Source organism: Aspergillus brasiliensis (genome assembly GCF_001889945.1).
Source record: "Aspergillus brasiliensis CBS 101740 unplaced genomic scaffold ASPBRscaffold_11, whole genome shotgun sequence".
NCBI lineage: Eukaryota > Fungi > Ascomycota > Eurotiomycetes > Eurotiales > Aspergillaceae > Aspergillus > Aspergillus brasiliensis.
Window position 1 is genome coordinate 533,563 of NW_027137452.1, and position 25,839 is coordinate 559,401.

Consider the following 25,839-nt stretch of genomic DNA (forward strand, 5'->3'; position numbering starts at 1 on the left):
TCTATCCATGTAGACATTCGAGTCCATCAATCTTTCACAACTAGATACCATAATGACATTCTCTAAACCTTTCCGACGACTTCTCGTCGCCAACAGGTACACCATTGCTCCTTCAACCAGATCCCTAAACTAACAGAAAACAGAGGCGAAATCGCCGTCCGCATCATCCAAGCCGCTCGCGAGCTCTCCCAACCCATAGAAGTATACGCCCTCTACACAGAAGATGACACCTCGCACTGCGACACCGCCCACCCGGACCAAGCTCTCCTCATCCCATCAGTGGCAACATACCTCGACATCCCATTCCTAGTGCACCTAGCTCAAGACCATGCCATCGACGCCATCCACCCAGGCTACGGCTTCCTCAGCGAAAGCGCCGAGTTCGCCGCCCGCATGCAAGACGCCGGGATCACCGTAATAGGACCGGGTAGCTCGGTATTAGCTCGCACAGGCGACAAGCTCCAAGCGAAGCAACTAGCCCGGGAATGCGACGTTCCTGTCCTGCCGGCGATGACGCAGCCGACGGCAGATGTTGCGGAGGTGCGGGCATTCGCGAGACAGGTGAAGTATCCTGTTATGGTGAAGGCGGTGGATGGGGGTGGGGGACGGGGGATTCGGCTTGTTTATGGGGAGGAGCAGTTGGAGGGTGCGGTGAGGGGTGCGGTTAATGAGTCGCCGTCGCAGACGGTGTTTGTGGAGAAGGCGGCTGTGAAGGGCTTTCGACATGTAGAGGTGCAGGTTGTGGGGGATGGGGTGGAGGTAAGGCATCTGTGGGAGAGGGATTGCAGTGTACAGAGACGGTTTCAGAAGGTGGTTGAGATGGCGCCGTCGGTGATTGGGGATCGGGGGCTGGTGCAGAGGGTGGTGGATGCGGCATTGAGGATGGCTAGGGCTATTCGGTATAGGTCGTTGGGGACGGTGGAGTTTTTGGTGAATGAGGGGAATGGGGAGTTTTATTTCTTGGAGATTAACCCGAGGATCCAGGTGGAACATACGGTTACTGAAGAGGTTACCGGGGTGGATCTTGTACAGGCTCAGCTGAGACTGGCGATGGGTTATACGCTGGCGCAGCTTGGGCTTGGGGATGTGGGTTTGGCTACTCCTACTCCTACTGTCCATTCTATTCAGCTCCGGTTGTGTGCAGAAGATCCTCGCAATCAGTTTGCCCTGAGCGTAGGGAAGGTGACCGAGTTGGTTGTTCCGGGCGGCCATGGTGTGAGAGTTGATACCCATGTTCGTGCTGCAGGGGCGAGTCCTGTTGTGGTAGGGGCGCAATTGGACAATTTGCTCGCCAAAATTATTGTCACTGCATCTACCTGGGAGGGAGCAGTGCTCAAGGCCCGGCGAGTGCTTGCAGACACAACAGTGGCTGGTGTCCGGACCAACTTGGAGTTGCTGCGAGGCATTGTTGCCCAGGAAGATTTCCTTGCTGGGAGGATAGACACACAATGGCTGGAGTCCAGTCTGGACCAAGTGCTCCAGCAGGGAGCAAGTGTCTCACGATCAGCTCGTACTCAGGGCCCTGTGCAGGGACAGCGTCCATCTGTGTTGCCTAGTGCGCCTTCTTCGAATCTCCTATTCCGGCGGGGCGATGCATGGTCAATTAACCTCACACCAGTGGAAGCATCCGAGCAGTCACAACAACATCGTCTCCAACTCACACGCGTGCTGCGGAATGACTTTCCTACTTCGCTTGCAGCCGATATCGAGTATCAGACACCCAGCTCTTCCACTGCCTATCGACTAGAATTGGCAGCCACGTCAACCTCAGCATCTGCCTTGTTTTCATCAGCTCATCGCCGCGGAGACATGAGTAACCCGCGACACATTGTCCTTCCTTTATCTGGAAAGTTGATTGAAGTGCTTGTGTCCGCGGGGGAACATGTAGCTGAGAATCAGGTAATAGCGTTCATAAAGCAGATGAAGATGGAGGTGGAGGTGCGTAGTCCGCGTGCAGGTCACGCACAATGGGTGTACGAGATGGAGGATGAAGAAGAGGATGTGGCAGAAGGGATGCTGTTGGTGGAATTGACCGACGGGTTGCAAGGGAAGCTCTAGAACAATCAGGAGTCACTGGAGCCAGCAAGCGTCAAATAGAACGTCAAAGGTGATGGTAAAATGCTACACAGATGTATAAGCCAATGCTCAAGGAATATACTTGTGTATTTATCATTGCCATTCTGTTGCGCAGTGTTTGGTGGTGATGAAATAGATCGTGATAGTTCGAGGCAGCAAATGATCTCATTCCCCGGCAACGGATCCACTGATCGTCACATGGCCACCTTGCCAGCTCCCCCAACTCCAAGATCATCTCTCAATCCCAACCTTCGCTTTCTCGTTCGCATTATACGGTCGTGTTTCTCTATTCATTCTTGAGCTTTCATGAAACAGGGCCAACTTCACCGAAAGTCACCTACACCATGGATTCGCTCTTACTCTACATCCTGACCTTCAATTGCGCTCGAAACCCCGTCGACGTTGACCGCTTCACCCGCCATTTCTTCGATGCCTTACCCCGCACTGAGGATTCCAGCTCGCCCGCAGCCCCGGAATTCATCGTGCTCTCCCTGCAGGAAATAGCTCCTATCGCCTACGCCTTCCTCGGAGGCTCGTTCCTAACGCCGTACTTCTCGTCTATAACGCAGGTGGTGGATCGAGCAGTCGCCGAATTCTGGGATGTCCATTACGTCAATCTGGTCACCGACAATTCTGGGATGACAGGTCTCATGGTCTTTGCTCGGTCGGATGTGGCTGACCAAGTCTCATCTGTTGATACCGCCCGTGTAGGATTCGGCTTCCAAGAGATGGGCAACAAGGGCGCCGTGGGGGCGCGGATTGCCTACAGAGGCGCAGCATCGGCAGGGGATCCTTTGGACCTCACTTTTGTTGCTGCGCACCTCGCCCCCATGGAGTATGCTGTCGACCGGAGGAATGCAGACTGGCGCAGCTTGGTCGAGAGATTGGTCTTTAGCTACTCACCTGCTGCAGGTGGGGAAATCGCCGACACAGCCAACACGGAGGAAAATGCGCCCCTGCTACAGCAATCCACACCCAGGCCCCAGGAAGGCCAACGGGGCATCTATATGCCTACAAGCTATCTCTTCCTAGCGGGCGACCTCAATTACCGCACCTCCAACGTATCGCCGCGACCAGACGACCATAGCCGATTCCCGCGAGCGGATGTAGACCCTTCGGACCCTCAGCACTACTCACATCTCTTGAAACAAGATCAGCTTTCCCGCGAGATGGAACAGTCCCGGTGTTTCCACGGACTCTCCGAAGCCCCGATCACCTTTCCCCCAACATACAAGTATACGATGGCAGCACGCCAGGCTGCCAGTGATCCAATGGCAGATAATGCACGCCCAGATTGGAAGTGGACGAGGACCCGCTGGCCCAGTTGGTGCGACCGTGTGTTGTATTTGGATTCTCCACCGGGTACGAGCAAGCGAGGTCAGGTCAGACCTCTGAAGTATGAAGCTCTGCCGTTATTCCCAACCTCCGATCATCGCGCTGTCGCATTGGCCGTATCTATACCGGCACAGTCCGTGCACCTAGAAGATGCGACACAGATGAGCGTCCCGTTCCCGATCGATCCAGAATGGGAGACTAAACGAGATGCCGCGCGACGGAAGGAACTTGCGGTGGGCTTTTTGGCGTACCTAGCCTTGACCTGGGAGGGAAACGGCCTGTTACTTGCATCAGCTGTAGGACTTCTGGGGGCGTGGCTCGTGCTCCGATCGTTCTTTAACGTTTGAAGATGCGTTGCAGACCTGCAGCTCTGCGGAGTTTTCCTGAAACTGTGCCCCATGTGGATCATCCCGATCTCCGGTAGCAGATGCAAAGTCAATACGAACGGGTGATTGTCCTGGATCTTCATGGGCTATTTCGGGTTTCACCATCAACCGATGGTAACATTCTGACCGCCGGTGAATAATCGCCCACAAGGTCTTTCTGCGCAACATCACTCACATCCTCGTTCATTTGCCACGGCGGTGCCTCATTCAAGGCGACATCGTATTGGATCCATAGCTGCAGTGGGACCCAGCAAGCTATAACATTGGATTGCCTCTGTACCGGGTCAGCTGACTGGGAGCCGGATCTAGAACGGTCGGGACCGATGCCCAATGAACACGGGAAGAGAAAGACTGGCGCAAACGAAGAGGCTCAATGCAGATCGACAATCTAGGCACCCGATTTTCTTCCAAAGGAATGAGAAGGATTTCTGGGCGGGTGGTGACTAGTTTGCAAGGTGTATAAGCCACGCTGTAGGCTTCTGCTCTGGGATCCCGTTCTGGAATTCCCAATTTCTAGCCGGCGACACAACCTAATAGTGCCCGGAGACGACGGAGCCGTTACAGAAGAAAGTTTGGCCCCGGTTAGATCGGCTCACTGACCGTCTGACGGGCTTGGTGGTATCTAGCCTTGCGACTCAGTGGGTATGGATCCCAGATAGGCATCCAGACTCGTCTACTAGTCGATGGCTTGCCGCTTGCCGTCCATGCAAAGCTGGAGCAATTGCACGGATGGTCGATCATCACGGCCAAGCTGAAGACCTGCTTCGGTTATATAGGATATCTAGATTGATTGCAAGATATCTAGAGAAATAAGTTATCTAATACATAATATTTAATTAGAAGGACGGGTCTTTTTTTGCAGTGAGCGGGCCAGATCCCGAGGTAATTAAGGCATGGAGAAACAAGGGCAAAGGCAAAATAGCTAATGAGAGGGACGGACGGGCTGCCCGCTCCATGGAAGCGAAGCAGGTGAGACCACCGAAAAGGACGCTAAAGAAAGGGTTTTTCGTTGCAGTCCTAGTTGATGGTGGTAAGAGATGGATGCTGTTCTGAGGTTGGAGGATGCGGATCCGCTGTTTGCTCACTGGTGAAACCATTTAGTAACCGACGCACCGTTGTCCGACCGGATTCGGTCGGTTATAGCGGCTTAGTGGCAGTAGTCAGTCTGGTGATGATGAAGCTGGTGACGATGCTGGGTTTAATATACGTTTGATATTAATCTGCACTTGGAAGGTTTTAATCTATGGAATGGGAGTAATTTGCTGCTCATTAACAGGGATTAATGGACAGTAATTTGCTGCTGGAGAAGCCCACATTCAGAAATTATGAGATATCATACGGTGCGTGCTCGTTCTCGTGGTCTGGGTCTGGTAGTAGTAATTAGTTGAATCAAAACTCTGGTATCAGAAGTAGTGCAGTACTAAATCCTAGGAATCAAAGGCAATTATCACAGGCATCGCCAAGCCTTTGCTTCGGCCGCCCCGGTAGGAAAATGGCACTGTTTCCAACTATCTTGTGATTGTATGAAAATTCGGATTGGTCTTACCGGATGGTGGCAGGAAGGACACATGCAAGTGCACACCGAGTCATAGAATTTTTATGGATGGATTTATACTGCGGTCAACGGAGTTGATGGTAGTCCGTCAAGACCTGGCCAGTCCAACTGATTGCACGGCAACACGGAGGAAGTAATTGAGACAGAGGTTGAGCGTCAATAACTAGTAGTAACCAACGTCCCAACTAGAAATAGAAAATGAATCTAGAGCAACTACTACTTACTACTTACCTCACTATTAATGTTAGTATCTACGCTCTGTACTAAAGTAGAGATAACCAATGCGACCATCCGTGTAGCCTACAGGCACATGATCCTTTGAAGGTCAAGTGACCAGCACAGTTCAAGTTTCCCGATGCTTCCATTTCCCCTCCCTCCTCATATTCATCCCTCCACTTACTTCCCAACATCAATGGATGCTGTGCTGTGCTCAGCCATGCACCAGCCCTCGGCCGTACCGCACAATGACGGTCCAGGTCTGGACCCCCCCGGCCCGGGATTGTCTGGATCGGCCCTGGAACAAGAACTCTCTCTCTGTCTGGTTGCTCGTTATGATTACCTACTATTGTCAGGTTCGCTGAAACCGATGGCTGGGCACGGCATTTCTGTGCAGGCGGACCAATTGCGGAAAGCCTGGGAGAAACCCAGGCTCACCTGACAGGATTTCCCTTGGGTCTGTCGGCTTCAACTTATCCACTACTGGATCAAGCAGCAACTTTGCTGGACGGATCCTGACCCCGATGGCCATGGACAAGGCTGAATTGCGGACCGTATTCCTTCTTGCACTGAATTGAACTTTGAATTGGCTGCTTCTGAGACAACAATAATGGCCCTGCCCCTCCTCTCTGCTATAGGATTTACGGATTTACCGTCCATGGCTTTGCGGCAGGCATCAATCAGGCCTTCCCCCACTTTTGCCAACCCAGCGGTGCGGAACCTAGTGACTCCCACTTAACTCTTACCGAGACTATAACTAAGACTGAAAAAGAAAAGAAAAGAAAAATAATAATAAGGCCCGGATAAGAGAGGCGGACAGACAGAATGTATATTGGAAAAGCAATAATGATCACCAAAACAAGGCAATTGAAGGGTGATCAACAGAGGTAACACAACGGAATACAAGGATGCGACCAGGGAAAGAAGCGGAGGCCGTTCGGTGTCATCCAGACTCTCCTCAGGTTGTCTTCTGACTCGCCCGATTGAAGTAACAATGAATGCCATGGATCATGGCAATGCCAGGGTGAGAACAAAGACCAGACAGTAAACAGCTCCTTTCATTGGTCACTTCACCCGTGTCTTCCGACAGCTGACTGCGCACTAAAGAGGACAAAAGGGGTGAGACTGAGAGAAGAGGGGCCAACTCCGAAAGGGGCAAAGGGGGGAGAGAAGGAAACGAGAGAGAAAAGGAGAAGAAGCTCAGTCGACGTTCCAGAAACTGTGGAAACTTTCTTGGTGCGACGGTTCGGACCCAAGATCCAGACTCTGGTGCTACGGCTCTATTACCCATCATCTATCCGAAACTCCATGGGCTACTACGATGCCGGCTGTTGGTAACAGTGGGTCTCCCAATTATTATCTTCTTCTCTATCTTAAGCGACCAGGTCAACAACACCAGCTGCACTGCTATGCATGGTTGAGCCATGAAAATCACTTTTTTGACAGGGCCCACGCCGCCCTGCAATCAAGTCACCCATCCTCCACTCACCCAGGGGCCAAAACTGCGAGTCATATGGGCGATCAGGCTGTTACATGGGGGCAGACTGTGAGGTAGGTTCGGGAACAGAAAAGAAAAAAAAAATTTTTTTCTTTCCCTTTCCCCTTCGCTCTTTTGCCCCCTCCCTTTTCCCCATTCCGGATCACCTTCGAACAGCCAGCCGGGAAACACAGAGTCCACTGTTGGGCATTCGAAGAACCAATGGTCCGTTGGGAGTCCATCAACATCGCAGGGAACAAAATGATTTGTGCCAAGGACTAGCAGTCGGTGATGCCCAGGATAGCAAGCGAAAGCTGGCCCTGTGCTACACTCATATTACGAATGCTGAGATCGATGATGGAGAGTCCCGGAGTGTACGGAGTATGATTTATTAGTATCCATCATCGCCACCATTGTCACCAGCACCACAAGGTAGTAATCATTGACCATACACAGTCGGGTATCTAGACAAATCTGGTTCCAATTCGAGGGCTGCATCAGAACAATATACACACGGGCTCCATCTTGCCCCGTCCCGTGGCCCGTTGGATGCCATGGTACCCCAAAATTAATATTGATTTTTGCCTATTACGACCATTTGCATAGCTTGCTTTATATTATTTGACATTTTTTTTTCTCTTTCTGAAATTATTATCACTAATACTCGCCCGTTCTTCGACGACCCTTTACCCCGATCTTCCTGGAAGCCGTTTCGCATAGATCTCCATTACTGATATAAATCTGAGATCCCTCAAATTTACCTCCTTTTCCTCTTAGGTCCCCTCGACGTTCCATCCCAGTTTCCCTCTGTGTGACAATTGACCGTTGATCGATCGATTTATCTGCCCTGCACTCCTTTTGCCATTCATTCCTTTGCTAGTCAACTGCTGCACGCTCTTGCACTTTTTGTGTCTCTCTTCGCCCCATCCACCACCCACTTTAGTGGCGCAGCCTAACCTCAGCGCTAGAACCTCAACGGACCCCGGCCGGTGCGCCTAAATACGCTTCCTTTTTTTTCGCTCCCCTTGCTGGTGCCGCTGCAAGACAACGGCCTTGCGATCTTGACGTAATTGCCCCGTGGCTTGCGATTGGGGCTATTTTGAATTTTTTTTTAACCCTCCCCTCTGTCTCTCCTTCATTATTATTCATTGTCTGCGGTGCTTTTGACACTTCTTTTTTTATTGTACTTTTTCCCCTTCCTGCTCCGCTCCGAGACAGCAAGCCTCAGCCCTAGAAAAGCTCCCTTGACGGGATTTCTCTTCTTCACTCGGACCAAGACTGCCACCAAAACACCCGCGCATTTGTCAACTATCCTCCATTAAAAAAGAAAAAATTCCGCCATGTTCTCTTGCGCCAATTATCCTCGCGGTTGTCGCGGTCGCGTCAACATCCAGGGAGGTAAATGCTCTGACTGTGTGGTAAGTCGTCAGCCCTAAACCGGACATGCGCGATCTCACTCGCATTATACGAGAACCGCAACACTGACATGGAGTATCACAGCAATTGAAGCTGCGTCGGCCTTTTTCATCCTCTCCCTTTGCCCAGCCCCGAGACTACCGGAGAGCCCTTCCATCGGAGATCCTCAACGACTCACCATTCAAGGAGATCGAGCGCTCCCTATGATGACACGGCTACGATCCCATGGCACTTTAAGATAGGATGGATGCAGAGAGATCCCAACAGATCACTGCGCCGATTTCCAGGGGTCCTGCCGGCTGGGACCGAACCCAGGGATTTTTTTTGAGCCTATCTCGCCTACTCTTCGCTTCGCTTCTCGCTTACCATATGCGGCTTGATGCTCTCTGACTTGATGCATTGCTGGGAGTTTGATCGATCATCTATTATACCATGGAAGGGCGGCTTTATCGATTTTATTTATCCTGGCGGTCTGGCACTGTTCCACTCACGCCTCCCATTCTTCCCTGCATAGGGCGGAAAAGGGTGGGGGTGCGGTTGAGTCGGCTGGTGTACATGTGGGTTTGCTTTATATTTAATCACAGGAACGGCATTTTTGGTTATCTATATTTTATTAATGGGCTACTGGGTGGATTGCCAGATGGTTATGATCTGGGCCCGGAAGGGACCATGGCGAGAGGAGACAGAGAGAGAGAGCTGCATGGGCTTGATAATTCAGGACCGCCGACAGCAAGAACGCGCACACACCGCTGATATTCATCTAACAGTGGACGCAGGGGATGCAGGCTGGATCTTTCTGTCTCTCGCCCGGTCATTCTTCTATTCTTCTTTCCCCTCTTCCTTTCTCCCCCTTCCTCGCTTTCTATACCGTCTTTGTCTGGTTCCAACACACCTCCGTGTACTCTTTTTCTTTGTCATGTCATGTGTGCTCTGTAATATCGTTGGTCGATTTCCATACCCATTCGGCTAATTGTACGATTTATTATCCTCTTTCAAATAAAACAAAAAATCGAATAATGCATTTGCCTTAGGTACCTATTTTTCTTTTCTTTTTCATCTGAAGTTCTTTTGTATCTTCTTTGACCCTCATTTATTCCCGGGGAAGTAAAGAAAAGCAACAGGCAAAAAATAAGGCAAGTAAATAATACCAATGATCGGCTGACAGTGCCGACCCCGACCACTTTACGCCTCCTGCGCAACTCCGAAACTCCGGGAATGTAATGAATGCCTGCAGAGTGCAGACCGTTGTCGATCCTTGGTTCTTGCTTCGTCTTCTTCTTCTTCCGATGTGACTTCCGGGGAGGAGAAGGAGGGCTTGGGGGCCCAGACCCCTGCAGAGCGCGGATCCCGGATGTCATCGCTTCCCGGCTCACATGTGCCGGGCTGCCATGGTACTTTTATTTATTCCTTACTTCTACTAACGAATAAGTACGGTGTATCAAGTTACTATCTAATTAGCTTTAGTTAGCTACTTACCGTTGTGTGTCGCTGAGCGCACCACACCTAGTATCAACCCTGCTACTACCCGTGTGTATGGAAACAAGCTGTGATCGACTGACTGACTGACGTATGCGGGCCCCAGCTTTCCCGAGATGAAGGATGCCCACTGGGATTAATCTGGATGGATGCAGTGATTGGATTAATCTGGATCGGATTGTATGGCGATGAGGGTTGTGGCGTCGTCATCACTATCATCATCGCGCGGGAAGATTGTTCGTTCGGCTCCTCGGCTATCATTGGCATCCGCGTGCCGGTTTCTTTGTGTGGCATTTTGCGACTGATCTTAGTACTAGCACTGGTAAGTAGTAGTAAGTAGTGGTTTCTACCTTCTGCTTCAGTGAAAATCTCAATGAGAAGGTATGGAATCTACTGTAGTAGAAGTGTGTAATTGCTACTTTCATGGTGTGTCGTAGTATGACTAGTAGTAGTAGTGGATATATATCTCCACGTGAAGGAGTGGATCATGGTGGTTGATTACCTAGTCACTTACCTGCTTCTCTCGTTATTTAATAAACATTAAAACACATGATTATTGGTACTTCTAGTAGTAATATCATCTTTCTTCATGGTTGAATCGATCGGGTCCCACCAATAACAACTTAAAAAGGCTGTATACTAGTATGCTTAGTATGCACTGGATGATGAACCGATGGTCTAGGCGATTGTTTAACCCCCCAGGAACTTACATCACCTACTCCCACTGGAGAATCTAATTTTCTCGATTATGTGGCAAGTGCAGGCAAGGGGAAAATAGAACTGATTGGAAATAGTAGTAGCATTGACTACTACCTATAGGCCATCCATGGTTTTTTCTGATATTCCTCTATGGAAACTACTTAACTAGTTGACAGAATGATCGATATCTCGAATCTACACCAAAAGGAGACAATCATGTCTTGCTGTGATTACACTTACAGGAAGGCCTCAAGCTCCTCAGTTTCTAATCCACCTACAACAGCCATTGCAGCTCACTGACAATTATTCCGGGCAAGTGCAAGTGCAACCAAGATGTACACATTCGGCAGGAACCCGTGCCTTCCCTCTGCTCTGCCGACAATGACATCCATCTGCCTAAGTAACTGCTGCAGATGAGAGCATTACCTTTACATCTATATAGTCTACTTCTCATACTTCCATCCCAAGGAATACACTTCGTTGGTCTTATATCCTCACCATGGAACCCCTGCGAAGATCTCAATCGTCTCGGTCCATGAGAAGAAGCCATCATAGCTCTCAATCCACCGAGCCCTTCGATCCAGAGCTCGCTAGGTTCCAAGCTACCACAGCCGCATCTCGAGCTATGCTACGTTTCAAGTGCTCCTATGATGTCCTAGGTGGTCCAAGCAAAATGGCTGTGCCTCCGAGGCAGCATCGACCTGCGCCAAATTCTACAAATACTCCGGCTGAGGCGGGGGATCCCCTTCATCGGCCTGTGGTCGACAAGACGAGCGATCTATCTCCACGGGCTGCTTTACCATCCATCAGGGAGTTTGGAGGACTCGATGCGGGAATCGCTACTTTGCCTTCTTCCTATCGGCGACTTCGCAAGACCCGATCGATGTTCACGACGTGGCAGCGTTCTTCCCATGTATCCCGGGGGCTCTCCTCGCCTGAATGTCCTAACAATAATATACCGGCAAGAAGAGAACCTCAGCATGTTTCACGCGCTTCTGGCACCCTGAGGCGCTCCATGTCATTCTTCCGAGGGGATACGCGGGATTCTGATGCTCTCCGACATGCTAAGGGTCAGGATGCGGCGATTGAATCGACACGCAATCACTACCCCCAGTCAGAATATCATCAGCCAGAGCCCAGAAAATCATCACTAATGGTCCCTAAGTCAAGGCGAGAGCACAAACCTTTCAAGAAAACGCTTCGTCCTGAAGGCTCAGATGCAGAGTCAACAAGTGTATCACCGGCAATACAGCGGCCCGCTAATGCTCTCTCCTACGGCAAAGCCAGGTCCTTGTCATCGTCTCTCAAGAAAGGACTCAAGAAGGTATTGGGGCTCACCAGGCCTTCCTCGGCCCGTCTGGGGAAACTTTCCTCCATTGACCAGCAACAGACTCAGGGGTCGCCCTCGACAATATCCGAAAAGCAATCTGATCCTTTGAAGTCTGGCGTCGAAGACAACGTCTTGACACAATCACCGGGTACTGTGATTTATACAGGATTTAAGAGGACTGGAAGCTCTGAGAGTCTTGCCACAAGCCGCTCTCGCGTAACGAGCTGGGCAGACTCGACGATAGCAAACACTGTAGTAACACATAGAGCAGATGACCACAGCTCTTTGTCTGTTATAGACGAACAAGAAAGCTCAGCTCTCAAGCCACACTCATCCGAAGATGCTTCACTGACCACTTGTCGCACTCCAAAGCCCAACTGTACGATAGACAGTCAGCGCTTGTATTCGGCACTGATGAGGCGCATCGATGGGAACAAGACGGAAAATTCAAGCGAGGAGATTATCCTTGGGCACGTCAGGGAGCATCGCGCAATTCCGACGCCTGTGTCCTCAATGTACACTCGTCGCAGCAAGAAGACGATTCGTTTGATAGCCAGCGATGAGTCATTCCAGAGCCCAGGCTCATATACGACGGCTGATGCGGGCACAGTCACGCCCTGCGAGCCAGACCAACGCCAGGCTCAGCGCACCCGTGGCCAAAAGCACCTGCAAGACAATCGTCATGATTCTGCCGATCTGCCATCGTCTACACACACTATCAGGGAGGCTCTGAGAGATGAGACAGAAAACGCGGCTATGAAAAGACAGAGTCCAGAAGAAGGCGACGATTCCCCAAGTATATATTCTCGCACGACTGGTGGGAATTCGCCCAGCACAATGAACTCGATAATGGGTGAGGGTGACCCAGATTCAGTGAATGAGCCAGGCGTAGCTACCATATACGCAAGTCAGCGGACGATCTATAGCTCACCTAAACGTAATCCTGGCCAGGGTCCCGATGCGATGCAACGTCCCAGTGCGGATTGGCAGCAATGGATGCACACGCAAATGGAGCGAATTGAATGCCATACACCCACCAGACGCCACTATCGAGAAGATGCCCAAATCGAAGATGAAACAACGGATTTTGCTTATCGGACCCCAGCTCGAGACAGAGGAGGCATTTGGAGTGGATCGCCAGATGATGACATGTGGTCGACTTGCAAAGTAACAGCCAAAAATAACTTCTCACGTCCGTTCAGCCGGTCATCTAGTATACGCACTACAGTTATTGCGCCAAAGGAGCAAACTGACACTTTTGTTCCGCCTCCGCTACCGCCAGACTTGACCCCCAAGGTATCGAGCAACTCCAGTGGGCATAGTTTGTTCATTAATCAGGTCGGAACACGGCCTGATGGTATGGCATTGTCGCCAGTACCTGCGCTATTGAACAATAGATATCGAGCTCCAGAGTCTCCAACTCCAAGAAGGGACGGAACAGACACAGCCCGGTGGAAAACTTCCGGCAGAAGGTATGGGAGGCAGCCTTCGAGGTTGCTCCCAGGACCCCAAGATTCGAAGGCTTCTCAAATCAGATCTTCACGTACACTTCACGAGAATAGAAGATTGACTGATGAGAATGTCCGTGGGGAGAGTGGGTATCACGAGGTCGCCAGCCATAACAGTCAACTTCAGAACATGTACTCGCCAATCTCGAGTAAACGTATGGTGGAGATGTTCCTGGAAAGTCGACGACGACAAATGGGCAACGAAATATCCGACGGAGCGTCATCTGAGGGTGCGTTCATCTAGCCATAGGCAGGGGAGGTCTACATTAACGAGAGTGTCCTGCTGGATTCGGTTATCTGTATGTTTTCGTGTATCCTTTGCCATGACTTATGCGCTAATGAAGAACAAACACCGATTGTGGCAGGTGATGGGGCAAAGCAATCTAGTAATAGTGCGTATGATAGCAATTATATGAAAACATTGTCCAGTCGAAGTGCTTTCACATGAATCCATTGGTCCGACAGAAGTAAACACTGTTATCTAACAATCCGAGACAGATAAGACACCAAAAGACTTCAAGTACAGTACTATACACAATACAAGGATTCACTCCCTGACTGCTGTAGCTCCCCCGAAGGGGAGATGATATCAAGATATTACTAATAGATATGAATAATTATAAGGAATACATGCGACTCTTTCATTCTTCCGCTTTCGCCCATCTCCAACTTCATCCCCACACAACACTTCCTCCCAGCTAAATACTTGGGTATGCACTTCCCTGCCAGTCGCAATCATCACTCCACATAATTAGCCGGAAAACTTCCCTTAACCCCACGCAATTCCCCCTCCCACCAATCGTCCGTACTATCCGTCTTCTTCAGGACGCGAATTTTATCACCTTCCCGGAAGGCCAGGTCACCCGCGCTTTGACCTCCAAAGTCATACAGGGCCGTCACGTAAAGCGCGTTGCTCGAGTTAGCTCGCGGTGGGGGCGGCGGCGGCGGCTTCTTCTTTCCGGCTACTAGGGCGCTGACGCCGGGGGAAGTTGCTCTTATGGCGCTTGACGGGGTTGATGAGGGCTGGATTCGGCTGAAATAGTCGGCGCGGGCCGCGACGGAGGATGAGAGGCCCGGGGATGGGGTGCGGGCGTTCTCGGTTGCTGAGTAGTAGGATTCGGTGCCTGGGGATGAGGAAGGTTGTGGGGAGAGATGGTAGTTGGAGGGGATGGTGAGGTTGTTGTTGGATGATGAAGAGGCGGTATCTGTGAATCGAGGTTTTGTCTCGAAGACTGGGGATGGTTTGGTGTCGAAGGCTGGTTTGGGTGCCGGGGGAAGCTTTTTGTTGCTGATAGCGGTAGCGGTAGCAGTAGCAGTAGGTGAAGTGGGCCGCGGTGGCTTTGGTGGAGGAGTGTCGCTGTTTGAAGGACGACGGAAGGATGACGTTCCGTTCATTGCTGGGAGACGGCTGGTGAGGCGAGAGCCCATTCGTGATTCCTCGGGGGCTTGGGACATTTTCACGGTCTTGCCATTGACGATGCAGCCGAACGCCTCTACTTCTTGCTGGACGGGGAGGTGGTCGCGTTCCCATTCTTGGATGACTTGCTCCATTGGGGGAGCAGGGGAAGGGAATTGCGCCTCCTGGCAGTAGTTGTGTACGACGGTATAGTAGTTGGCTAGCATAGTGTTTTGGATCTCAATCTGCGTGGCGAGCAGACGAGGGAGCAGCGAGAATGCAGCGGCGATCAAAGGTGGTAGACATTCTCGCAAGTGGTCATCCGCTGCGTGGTAGTCCTGCGGCCATTAGGAAAGAATTAGAGGTATATTGATGGTGAAAGTGCCTCGTACCTCTGTCGCTTTGGCAAGGTCACTCTCTGCCTTGGCAAGAGCTGCGTTGTCCCGATCTGATCGCTTCGTCTTTTTGGCATAGCTGTCTACGCGCCCTTGGTAGCGCTCGAAATCCAACTAAAGTGGGCAGTATGATTAGCATATGATGGATGCATTGATGGGCGGGTTCCTGAGCGGGAGGCCCAAAAACGGGGTTACTATGGGCTCCTCTGCGAGATAATGCGCACCTTACGATCATCTCGCTTTTTGATGGTCTTCTTCACGGGGCTTATAAATTCCCTAGCTTGCGACGCTGGTCGGATCATGCGATCATCGATGGCCGCCAGATCATCTAGTAGATCCTTCCGGAGGTCTTCATAATGCTCGCGGAGCTTGTTGGTCCGAGCCAAGGTGGCCTGTGGGGTTTGGACAGGCTGTGGCGCAGCAGAGTCGGAGGAGCCGAGGATGGGAGCATATAGACCTTCAAATTCGCTCAGCAGGCGATTTTGGTGCGTCAAGAGGGACGACCAAGCATCGCGCCATGCGCTGGTGGAATCGATAATCTGTCGGAATGCGGAAAAGAAGCTGTCAGTCAAGAAACGGAAGGATATCAACAAATCACACCCCGCAGGAAGGTGCACGCTAAAAAGTATGGTGGTGGGAAAAGAAAAAAACAAATAGTATGTAGCACTTACACGTCCCAATATCTTGTCTGCTTCTTCAAAGTCCTTAAGGAGAATTGCCACCTGGCTGTCATCGGCCGACCTCTTCATGAGGCGGCCAAACTGCCTCTGCATGGACTGCATGGCTGTGCCAATTGGGCCCCTCAGTGGAGGGGAGGGGAAGGGAGGAGGAAGGGAGAAATGCGGAGATTTGGGATAGACAGGCGGGGAATTCTTTGATTAGGATGGAGAGACAATCATTGGTGAATGAGGAAGATCAGGGACGAGGAAAGGGATAGAAGGAGTGTAGTAGAAGTAGAAGCAGGAGAGAGAAAGCGACGAGAGTAAGGGAAAGGGAATCGTGGCATTGCTCGAAAAGGACTCATTTGCCTGTGAGAACTAAGGCCAGCCGCGCATGACGCAGCCCCCCAGAGGGGCCGTTGCTGCTGCTTCTGCCACTTCTGCTGCTGCTTCTGCTTCCCCAGCAAAAGGGAAAAAAAAAGAGGGTCTCAAGCGTGTTTCAGCCTTCTGGCTGGATGGGCTGACGCAACGCTATTTTTGTCGCGAATAATGCCATTCTGCTGGGGTGGGAAAGTGCCTTGTCGATCAGGATCAATTCGATGGATTTCCCCTGGCGATTCCCAGGGAACGGGCCAGTTCAACTAGTAACTGCGCTACGCTGACGCTAAGGATATACCAGAAACTGGTAGAGAGATATACTGCTTTGTGAGAATTCTATCGGTCTCTGTATGAAGTGTAGTATTCACTATGATCCTTGACGGCCTCCTTTTTATACTATCTATAGCTTGTGCCGCGCGGTCCTCGTAATAAAGACACCTCGTGGGATGAGTTGCGCAATTGTCTCCAATTAACCAAGTGGTACCGCCAAGGCAAAGACACCATTCCAGCGAAATAGAATTAATTGAGGAACAGAACAGGGAATGAATGCATTGTTGATATGCACGTCAGACAATCAATAATGCAGATTGACCAAAAAGAAATCATGCTCCAACTTCTTGCCTGAGGCAGATATCCCGTCCGCGGTTCGGTTCCGCCAGTATTGACTTCTCCCCCACGCATCAATCATCAATCAACAATCACACTCCCTCCCTCCCTCCCCTCCTCATCAGATGGTGTTCAGACACAGGGCCACTGATCAAGGGCCCTGTTTCTGTCTCGACCACCCCTCATTCACACCAAAATGGCCACCCCACGAAGCACCCCGAGCATGAGCGTCCCCGCGACCCAAAATACCGCGCCTGTGATCCGCTTCCGCTGCCTCTACACCTACGACATGCGACGCAAAGCCAAGCGCTGGCAAGATGGGTTCCTCCGATACCACACCTTCAACAAACGCGTCATGGTCTACGATGTCGCTGGTAACTTCGTGGGCGACCATCACTGGCGACAGGATGATGGGATTCAGGACGGTGACGAACTGGAGCTGGACAACGGGGCCCTGATTGAAGTTTGCGAACCGGTGGAGAGGACGGAGACAGACCTGTCGGGGCTGTATAGCAACAAACGGAAAGGCCAAGGCTCACCGTCTCAGCGACCAGCAGGGACGCCAACCCCTACAACAACTGTCTATACATCCGCCACGCCCGCGCGACCTTCTCTACCCTCCCAGCCGAAACCGACCCGGTCACTGAACGATCTTCTCGGTATCAAGAAGACCCCGACACGGCGCGCAGGCTCGCCTCAGACGGGTAGTAGACCAAGCTATACATTGCCAGGGGATGCGAAAGAGAACGAGCAGGTTGATTATCCTGCAAAACGCAAAAAGACGGGGACCACGTCTGAGAAGGTCCCCCGCCGTCGTGAACCAACAAGCATCGACTTGACAGGACCCGAATCAGCGCCAGCAGTCCCGGGGACATCAAAGAGAACGACAGAGACATCATCCATCGCACCCTCCCGAACAGCCGACCCAAAGAAACATACTACAACCTCACCCATCTCTCACCTCAAACCCACAGACCGGTCCAACGATAACCCCCATCGCAAACACGCCGACACCAATCCTCCTCCCAGACCCCATGGACAGCTTCAACCTCCGATACCAAATCCAGAATCAGAACCACCAAGAAACAATGAAGCCCCAGGCAACATCCTTCGCCTCCCGAGAAAAACCAAACCCTCGCGCAAGAAACTCATGTACCACACCATCTTAGCCCAACAAAAACAACAACCAGAACCCCAACAACAGCCACAGTCAGAGTCAGTATGTACCCAGGACCTTAATGGCGGAACAAAACCAAACTGACCATCATCCCCATACCAGAAACGACAATGACAAAGACCCCAATGACCCCATAGAGTTATCAGATGATGATGACAGTGATCCACCACCTCCACCTCCACCTCCGCATCGGCAACACAACACTACATCTACTACTACTACATCAAAAGCAACCCCTGCAGCCCCAACCCCACAGCCCTCAATAGAGCGCAGAACCAACCTCCAAAAATCACACTCCGACCCTAGCGCTTTTTCCCGCTTCAACATGAACACGGACATGAACATGAACATGGCCAACAACAATAACAACACCCATCTCCCCCCACAACGTCATCCTCACCATCGCCGTCGAGCTTCAGAGAGCGGTAACAGCCCACTGAGCAGGATGGATACAGATGTCAACGAAGATGAAGAATCAGAGACAGGCGGCCCGTGGACTTGGGAAGCCCAGTATCTATTTGACTATTGGCCGGCTGGACGGGCGAAGCCGATGACCACGACCAAGTCTTGATAGGTATGAACGTTTCAATTTTTTTTCCATACTAGTATAGATAGATCTGTTGTGTATGGACTATATATGTATATGATATGATACCCTTATTTTAGTCAAGTTCAACGAGGATTCTCCGGTCATGGATGGATGGATAGGTCGATTGATGTCCGTGGCCTTCATTAGGCGGTACCTGCCTACTACCTAGGCAGTGCTTTCTTTATCTTTACTATCATTCGTCTAGGTAGTAACTACCTGTCCATCTCTCTACGGCTGGCTGATTACCAGGAATGAAATGTCTCAATCTCACATGATCTTCAATTTGTCTAGGGCTCCTAGAACAATTTTCCCAATTGTAAAAGAACACACAAGAAAGCGACGACATGGACGAAACCAATTCACTTGGGCCATGCTAAGCTGAGCCAGATGCAAAAACCCGCCATCACAGATCGCACAACCAATTTGAGCTTCAAAAAGGGGAAAATACAGGTTCGATCGTACACAAGTGCAATCCAGCACAGGTAAATGCACAGTATCTTGTGTTAATATAAAGAAAAAAGAAAAATGGAGAGAAAAAGAATGGAAATTTGACAGCATGGCAGTCAAGCCAGGTGTAATGAGTGACCCAAGTTGTTCACAAGGTATGTTAAGCTCACAGTGAGTTATCAACATAGGAAACATATGGATGGTTCATGCGAAATCAGCTCGCATCGCAAATGAATGACAACAGAAAAAAATTGGGGCACAGGAGAGCGGGGAGATGAGGTCAAGCCCCAGGATTAAAAGGAACTAAAGTATAGAAACTGGCGGTAGTGAGGAATGTGCCCATCAGGGGTATGCAAACTCGCGGCTAAGCTGATCCAGACGCTGATTCTGCGCTCATAAACACCAAATGAACATGATGAGGTGCCAAAATATGACTATAGTGATAATGCAAAAGAGGCTCATGCAAATGTTTAACACCATGGGAAGAGAGTAGAGGAAAAAGTCGCTGGGTCGTCCTAAGGGCACGAACCCCACGGCTCAGTAATTAACGGTCTCAATGATGGGAGTGGATTCGGTTGACACGGGGGCTGTATTTGCTGGTCCTTGACAATGCACCGACATCGTGTTTTCCTGTTTGAAAGCCGTCAGCTGCTTGCCATGATGGTAGGGCTACCAAGCCTGGGCATAAGGGGGAAAGATACATACCGTCGCAGCAGGCCCGCACATTCTCGAGCCGATCATCCTGTCTTTCCATCATATGCCGCAGATCTTCCTCGCTATCATGTGTATGAAGGCTCCCTTCATGCATGCTCGAGGTAGCATAGGAAGGACCCTTTCTGCCGAAAGAACCCCTAATTGTGGTGTTCAGAATTGTACTAAGGCGGGAAGAAGAACCGTGCCTCTGGTCCGAGTAATGAGACGGCGTACTCAAAGCCGGGGAACTACGACCAGGAGTGACCGCCCGACGATTTGAGAGGATGGACCCTGCACGTTGCTTAGGCCAATTCCGGCTGGTCCGACTCCGAGAAGACGAAAATGACAGCCGGGAGGTCTGACGCGACCGTGAGCGGAATCCAGGGTTGAACTCATCGATGTCTTCTAGCGAAGCATTGCTCTCTTGCTCCTCACCATTTTCCGTCGAGTTACGTAACAGAAGATACGAGAGAGCATTGAACCAAGTCTCGTGTCTCTGACTAGTAGTTGCAGTGAACCTGATCCGACGACCCGGGCTAACCACTTCAAGACTCTTGCAATGAAGACCGGGAGGATAAGGATTGTCATCGGGGACAACTCTGACAGCCTCAATCAGAACACTCTTTGTGCGGAGCTCGCTCTTGCCGGCACTCTGTGGATCTTGTTCGCTCCAGTACAATGTGCGGGTGTACGGATGGAGCCAAAAGTACCGGCGATGTCTCGAGTTAGAAATTTCCCCGGACACGGTCTTGCGGGTGTATTTCCACAAGAACTCTCCGATCATAGTCTGTGTGATGGCCTGAATCATTCGCGGATCCGTACCAGCAGCATAGCCCTGAGGGCCAAGAGCTGGGTTCGGATGCCCGTTGAACCGTTCTTCAATCTCAGAAGCGAATGATGACACAGACGATCTTCGCGACACATGGCTCTCGCGCCTCATCTTCATCCGTGACGTTGTCGTTGCGGTTCCAACTTGAAGGTTGGAGTCGTTGGGAGTCCGTGGACGCTGAGCTACGTTCGTCCTGTAGGCAGACGCCGGGGCAAGAGGCGGGCCCATCAAGCTTGGAGAAGATGGGCGTTGGTCCAACGACCTCTTCTCGGCTGCCATAATGGTCTCCCTATGATCCACGGGCAAGGGAGGATGGCTCTGGATGCTAGAAGTCTGACTAACGGCACTTCCAGGCCTCTTGTGGTGAGACGGGAGAGACGTTGCAGAGGGTTGGTGAGTCGGGCGAGTTCTTGCCTTGGGAGTGGCAAAGGGAGAAGAATTCTGTTCCTTAGCCTTATCGCTGTCTGGAGGAGACAATGGCCTGGCGACGATACGATCCATCAGAATCTGATCGATTTGCTTCGACGACAGGATCGTCTGAGCACCCTGATCTGCTCGGTTAGAGGACGAATGCTTCCGCACGTGACGTGGGACAGCGTTCCCGGAAATGGCACTCAAGGGCAGCGAGTCATCCAACTTGATGTTGGCAGCACTGTTGAGTGTACTATCGTCCATGGTATCTTCTGAAACCACGAGCGAAGGTGGTTCCATGATCGAGCTGTTATTAAGCGCTTTTTCGTTGGACTCTGGAGCGGCATTCTCGTCAGGGAATTGAAGCACGGGGATTGCAGGTGGCGGGGGAGTGGATTTGACAGGGAGGGTTTCCACGGAGCTGACAGTGGACAGTGACACATGTGGCACCAGAGGGGCTGGCACTTCAGGCACCTGTGCCGGCATAGGCTCGGTGCATTGGAAGGCCGTAGAAGAGATGGCAAGGCTAGGAAGCGCTGGTTCGGGTGCAACAGCGTCAACAGGCTCTGTCTGTTGGGAAGAAATAGAAGAAACCACGAGCTCAGCCTTGGGTACCATTTCCTCCTCCATGGCAATTACTGGGGTGACCTCCCTCGGTTCTGGGATAGCCGCGGCCGGCTGTGTCTGCTGAGCGAAGATTGACGACAGTGCAATCTCCGGGCGTTCTGCTTCCTCCATATTTGCAATCGCGAGTTCGCGGGTTGACTCCTCGGGCTCCAGACGGACTTCAGCCGGTTCTGTGTGCTGGGACAGTATAGACGACACAGACACCTCCGGCATCTCAGTATTGGTGCCTTGCTCGGACAACAGAACTGGGGGCGCAGGTTCTGGTAGAGCTGGCGCAACGGGCAGTGTACACTGGAAGTCTATCGCCGAGACGGTCATATCTGCCACATATGCAGGCTCGGGCTCAGAGAGTTTGGCATCAGCCGGCTCAGTCAACTCAGAGCAGATAGATGACAGTGTAACCTCTGGCGGGTCGGGAACAACGAATGCGACAGGCTCGGTGGTAACCCCAACAGCATATGAGGTGCTCCATTCTGGTAGCTTCGGTGCCACAGGAACAGTCTCTTGGAAAGAAACTGCAGACACATCCACTTCCATATCAGGCATTGGATGGCCGTTCGGTTTGGCATCTTCAGCGTCCACAACAGCCCGGTCCTTCTGCATTTCTGTTTCGATGGGAGTCCATTGTGTCCCCACGTGTGCCAGTTGCGGAGGCGCCTCTACCTCGGTCGCGGTGCTGGCGTCAGACATGACTGTCTTTGTGATTGTTGCAGGCACCTCACGAGCGGCCTCATCCTTCGTATCCTGGAGGCTAGTTGTCGTCTCAGTTGTGGGGACCCAAGGATCAGTCATCATTCCAGAATCAACCATAACAGGCTTGGGAACCGCGTCGAGTATGGCCTCCGAGGGTCGTCTAGAGTCGGGGGTGGGAAGCATGCGCGGAGTTGAAGCCTGCGAGCCTGTAGCGAACCGCATAGGGGGACCAAAGGCACCCTCATCTTCCTCCCCGTCTAGTTCGGCGAGCTCCATAAAGAGACTCTGGCCCTCAGAGGATGGCAAGCCTTGGGTGAAGCTTGTCGCTGGGGACTCTCGCGCACTTGATGGTCGGCTACTAGAAGCCATCGGGGCTTCTCCTGAAGGACGGATCTTCCTCATGACGCTCCTCTTCTTCCTCAGCCGGTATCTGGGCGAGGACATTTGGCTAGGCGACGGGAAACCCTCGTCGTAATCCTCATCTTCATCGCCTGAGGTAGACGCAGTACTCTGGTAGGAGGTCCTATCGCGGGCCTTTGTCAGAGTCAAGGATGACACTCGTCCGCGCGGTGTCCGCTGCAGCCGCTCCTCAGTCTCCGTGAGCTCATCGGTATCAGTGCTATCGTCAGCCATGCTTTCAATTCCGGTCTGGAAAGCTTCGCTTTCGGTCGCGGTTTCTCGTTCGTTGGCCGTCTCAAAGGTATCATCAGCTTCAGTAGCAGTCTGGTACGCATCGCTAGGTTCGTCGGACGATTGTCCTCCCACACGGCCTTGGTGCAACTTCATGGAAGCCTTATGGGACGGGCTGGCTTCGGTAGCATTGTCTTCCCAGTCCGAATCCTGGATCTCAATTTCGGCCCTCTTCCGTCCAGCACCCAGCAAGTCGGGCCGAGGAGCTTTCCTGGCAGCCTCCGCCTTGGTCTTCTGGCGCTTGCTTGACGGATTAGTTGGGGCAGCGGCTTCGCGACGACGCTGTTCTATCTCATCACGAGCTTCTTGCAGCATACGCTTGAGATCAATCTTTTCGGTCTTCTCGCGATGGATAGTGCTCTTGAGATTCTGGATCATCCGATGGGCATGACCCAGTGAACTCCGCAATGTCTCGGTTTCCAAATGGTTGTGTCGAGGGGTAAACTTGTTGGGCGATGGGGGAGGTGAGTTCTCCGGCGTGGATTGGTCTTGATCATCCGATTCATGGCCACGGGAAACCTCGCGAGTGGATTCTGCTTCGTGCTGACGAATGCGCATGGCGACTGCTCTCGCGAGTTCTTCATTCTGCGCGTTCAGCTCCTCGACTTTCTGTTGAAGCGCAAGCTTCTCAGCATCCCCAGCGTTGAGGTTCCTTCGCAGAAGATGTATCTCCGAATCGTTGGCTTTTTGAGCGGCCGTATGATCCTCGATCAATTTCGCATTGACTTGCTTCAAGTCCTCAAGCTCTCGTTCGACCGAGCCCTTTTCGGAAGCCAGAATACCCAGGTTGCTATTGAGTCTACTCTCCCGATCGGCTGCCTCCTTAACTGCCGCCATCAATTCATGGGTCTTTGTCTCCAACGCCCAGTTCTCGTCCTTGTAGCGCTCCTCGCTCTCGTCCAGTGCACGGATACGCTGGGTGTACCCCTCTGCCTCCAACTCGAGCCTTGACTTTTCCAGGTTGAGAATCTTGAGAGCCTCCTCGCGCTCCGCAAGCAAGGCCTGTAACTGGCGAACTTGGGCCAGGAGGGAGGTCGAAATCTCGGTCGCGAATTCGATGTCATGGACGCGGGTCGAAGATTGGTTTCGCTGTTTGCGAGACGGGACACTCACTTTACTGGGGGAATTGGTTGCTTGACCCGCGAAAAGCGCTGGACTGATCGGTGACTGCGAAGGGGTGTTGGTTAGCAACCGGCGCACGCTCAGCGGCTCATACAATAGCCTCAGCATACCTTCTGCTCGTATGGGGTGCCCAAGTGACTATCCTCGCCGCCCGCCATGCGTTTCGGGGCAAGGAATGCTCGCGCAGTTTCCCGGCCAATTTCATTGTACTCCTTCTCCAAGTCCGCGAGCTTCTGACGAAGGTCAGGCCCAATCTGGCCCGCCTCCTGCTGCTGTTCGACTTCCTTCAACTTCTCCTCGAGCTCCTTCTGCTGCTCAATGAGAGCAGTACCGAGCTTGCTCGCCTCCTCGAGCCTACGCTCGGTCTCGGCCAGATGCGCCTCGAGGGCTCGTTTGGCCTGCGCGGGAGAGGATGCATCTAGACTGTACAGCTGGGTGTCAAAGGACGAGTACCGGTGCGATTCGCGAGGAACGGCGCCCTCCTGGGAGGCGGACACGAAAGGGTCTTCGATTGTCGACATGTTGCCAGTTGTCCCTCGTCCACCATTGGTAGTAGCGTTGATCATGCGGCGTGAAGAGACGGCCACACTTGCGGCTGATCGAACGGCAGGCTGTGCCTAATCCCGTAGGGTAAGGGTACAGCCAACGTCAATAGCCCGGCACACTCGTCGCTTCGTTTCGTCGTTTTCTCGTTTTAATTTTTGGTCATCCTCCGGTTATGCGACGATCTTCTTTGCCGGCCTGTTTTATTCTTAGTTCCTCTCCAATTCGGATAGGCGATTCGGTGAGCCGACCTGCGACCCGATCTTCGCAACGCCTCGGGGCTGGGAAGAGTTCGCGACCGTCAAACAGAAAGGGGATGCGCGTTGTTGGCGGATGATTCGCTGCGGCAGCCGCGTCGATTGCCGACCGAAGAAGACAACACAAACACTTGGGATCGACGGATTACGATACCGGAAAGCCGAAGGTGGCGGTTACGCCTCGTTTGTGACGAAAAGACTTGGAGCAAGCAACTGAAAACCTGCTCCCAGAGAAGCTTCCGACGACAAACGCGTACCTGTCCAGCAACCGCAGAGTAACCTTGTGCGAGTGCGACCAGATGTGCGCCTTCGGGACGAGGCAGCGGCGTGCGGGCGAAACAAGGGAGTCGCCGAGAAGCGGGCGCAGAATGAGGACGGAGGGAAAGAAATCCAGGAAATTACGGGTACAGGCGGATGCAATGAAGCGTCCACACTATACAATAGATAAGATCGAAGGGGGAAAGAAAAAAAAAAGATAAGTAGGGATTATTAAGAGTGAAATGATGAGGTAGAAGAAAAGGAAAGACCAGGGTTCAATGCGATAGGAAGGGTAAGTAGGGAAAGGAAAAGAAAGGCAAAGTAAGAAGTTGGAAGTCCGAAGGGGAAGTAAACACAAGGAAATAGGGAAGGGCAATTGGAGGGGAGGAAAAACAGTAGTGGAAGGAGAAGGAAGGGGGGAAATGAGGGAGTGATTTCAAGGCAGAGAGTGCCAGTTGTTGTTGTTGATGTTGTTGGACAACGAGACGAGGGCGACTCGTTCGTTGGGCGGGGGAAAAGAGGAGGAGAGGGAGAGGGAAGAGAGGGACGGATGGACGAGAGCCAGTCAGTCAGTCACCCTAACTAACTAACTAAC

General features: G+C 51.9%; 8 protein-coding genes across 8 annotated transcripts; 5 read left to right on the forward strand and 3 right to left on the reverse strand.

Annotated features, from left to right (window-relative positions):
* The first annotated feature begins 16 nt into the window (after positions 1 to 16).
* ASPBRDRAFT_46276 (putative pyruvate carboxylase) lies at positions 17 to 2,181 on the forward strand. Its single transcript, XM_067625600.1, has 2 exons — positions 17 to 96; positions 144 to 2,181. Exons 1-2 carry the CDS (start codon positions 53 to 55, stop codon positions 2,056 to 2,058), a joined length of 1,959 nt encoding a protein of 652 aa, XP_067476249.1. The 5' UTR covers positions 17 to 52; the 3' UTR covers positions 2,059 to 2,181.
* Positions 2,182 to 2,420: 239 nt separating this feature from the next.
* ASPBRDRAFT_32739 (putative inositol 5-phosphatase) lies at positions 2,421 to 3,758 on the forward strand (the record flags this gene model as incomplete). The annotated part of the gene is made up of 1 exon (XM_067623049.1): positions 2,421 to 3,758. One exon carries the CDS (start codon positions 2,421 to 2,423, stop codon positions 3,756 to 3,758), a length of 1,338 nt encoding a protein of 445 aa, XP_067476250.1.
* Positions 3,759 to 8,385: 4,627 nt separating this feature from the next.
* Positions 8,386 to 8,668, forward strand: ASPBRDRAFT_198574 (uncharacterized protein; the record flags this gene model as incomplete). Its single annotated transcript, XM_067621216.1, has 2 exons — positions 8,386 to 8,463; positions 8,546 to 8,668. The coding sequence occupies 2 exons, from the start codon at positions 8,386 to 8,388 to the stop codon at positions 8,666 to 8,668; spliced, it is 201 nt and encodes a 66-aa protein (XP_067476251.1).
* A 2,081-nt stretch (positions 8,669 to 10,749) lies between these two features.
* Positions 10,750 to 13,998, forward strand: ASPBRDRAFT_291140 (uncharacterized protein). Its single transcript, XM_067622613.1, has 2 exons — positions 10,750 to 13,773; positions 13,840 to 13,998. The coding sequence occupies exon 1, from the start codon at positions 11,136 to 11,138 to the stop codon at positions 13,716 to 13,718; it is 2,583 nt and encodes an 860-aa protein (XP_067476252.1). The 5' UTR covers positions 10,750 to 11,135; the 3' UTR covers positions 13,719 to 13,773; positions 13,840 to 13,998.
* Positions 13,846 to 16,484, reverse strand: ASPBRDRAFT_46281 (uncharacterized protein). Its single transcript, XM_067625601.1, has 4 exons — positions 15,937 to 16,484; positions 15,490 to 15,804; positions 15,263 to 15,379; positions 13,846 to 15,208 (listed from the first exon to the last, which is right to left on the reverse strand). Exons 1-4 carry the CDS (start codon positions 16,045 to 16,047, stop codon positions 14,213 to 14,215), a joined length of 1,539 nt encoding a protein of 512 aa, XP_067476253.1. The 5' UTR covers positions 16,048 to 16,484; the 3' UTR covers positions 13,846 to 14,212.
* A 521-nt stretch (positions 16,485 to 17,005) lies between these two features.
* ASPBRDRAFT_77310 (uncharacterized protein) lies at positions 17,006 to 18,945 on the forward strand. Its single transcript, XM_067629354.1, has 2 exons — positions 17,006 to 18,126; positions 18,188 to 18,945. Exons 1-2 carry the CDS (start codon positions 17,105 to 17,107, stop codon positions 18,654 to 18,656), a joined length of 1,491 nt encoding a protein of 496 aa, XP_067476254.1. The 5' UTR covers positions 17,006 to 17,104; the 3' UTR covers positions 18,657 to 18,945.
* ASPBRDRAFT_291154 (uncharacterized protein) lies at positions 18,799 to 19,495 on the reverse strand. The gene has a single exon (XM_067622615.1). It carries the CDS (start codon positions 19,314 to 19,316, stop codon positions 18,942 to 18,944), a length of 375 nt encoding a protein of 124 aa, XP_067476255.1. The 5' UTR covers positions 19,317 to 19,495; the 3' UTR covers positions 18,799 to 18,941.
* Positions 19,496 to 19,674: 179 nt separating this feature from the next.
* Positions 19,675 to 24,707, reverse strand: ASPBRDRAFT_32743 (putative nuclear migration protein (ApsA); the record flags this gene model as incomplete). Its single annotated transcript, XM_067623051.1, has 2 exons — positions 19,675 to 24,231; positions 24,297 to 24,707. 2 exons carry the CDS (start codon positions 24,705 to 24,707, stop codon positions 19,675 to 19,677), a joined length of 4,968 nt encoding a protein of 1,655 aa, XP_067476256.1.
* Between the last annotated feature and the right edge of the window lie 1,132 nt (positions 24,708 to 25,839).

What these genes read in the sequence shown, in the direction of transcription:
- ASPBRDRAFT_46281 (XM_067625601.1), bottom strand. Translation starts at nt 16,047, where the DNA reads ATGCAGTCCATGCAGAGGCAGTTTGGCCGCCTCATGAAGAGGTCGGCC. An exon ending in CAGACAAGATATTGGGACGT is followed by an intron (nt 15,805 to 15,936) that starts GTAAGTGCTACA and finishes GCATTCCGACAG; the next exon opens with ATTATCGATTCCACCAGCGC. An exon ending in AAAAGCGAGATGATCGTAAG is followed by an intron (nt 15,380 to 15,489) that starts GTGCGCATTATC and finishes TGCCCACTTTAG; the next exon opens with TTGGATTTCGAGCGCTACCA.
- ASPBRDRAFT_77310 (XM_067629354.1), top strand. Translation starts at nt 17,105, where the DNA reads ATGGCCACCCCACGAAGCACCCCGAGCATGAGCGTCCCCGCGACCCAA. An exon ending in CAACAGCCACAGTCAGAGTC is followed by an intron (nt 18,127 to 18,187) that starts AGTATGTACCCA and finishes TCCCCATACCAG; the next exon opens with AAACGACAATGACAAAGACC.
- ASPBRDRAFT_291154 (XM_067622615.1), bottom strand. Translation starts at nt 19,316, where the DNA reads ATGTTTCCTATGTTGATAACTCACTGTGAGCTTAACATACCTTGTGAA.
- ASPBRDRAFT_46276 (XM_067625600.1), top strand. Translation starts at nt 53, where the DNA reads ATGACATTCTCTAAACCTTTCCGACGACTTCTCGTCGCCAACAG. An exon ending in CGACTTCTCGTCGCCAACAG is followed by an intron (nt 97 to 143) that starts GTACACCATTGC and finishes AACAGAAAACAG; the next exon opens with AGGCGAAATCGCCGTCCGCA.
- ASPBRDRAFT_291140 (XM_067622613.1), top strand. Translation starts at nt 11,136, where the DNA reads ATGGAACCCCTGCGAAGATCTCAATCGTCTCGGTCCATGAGAAGAAGC.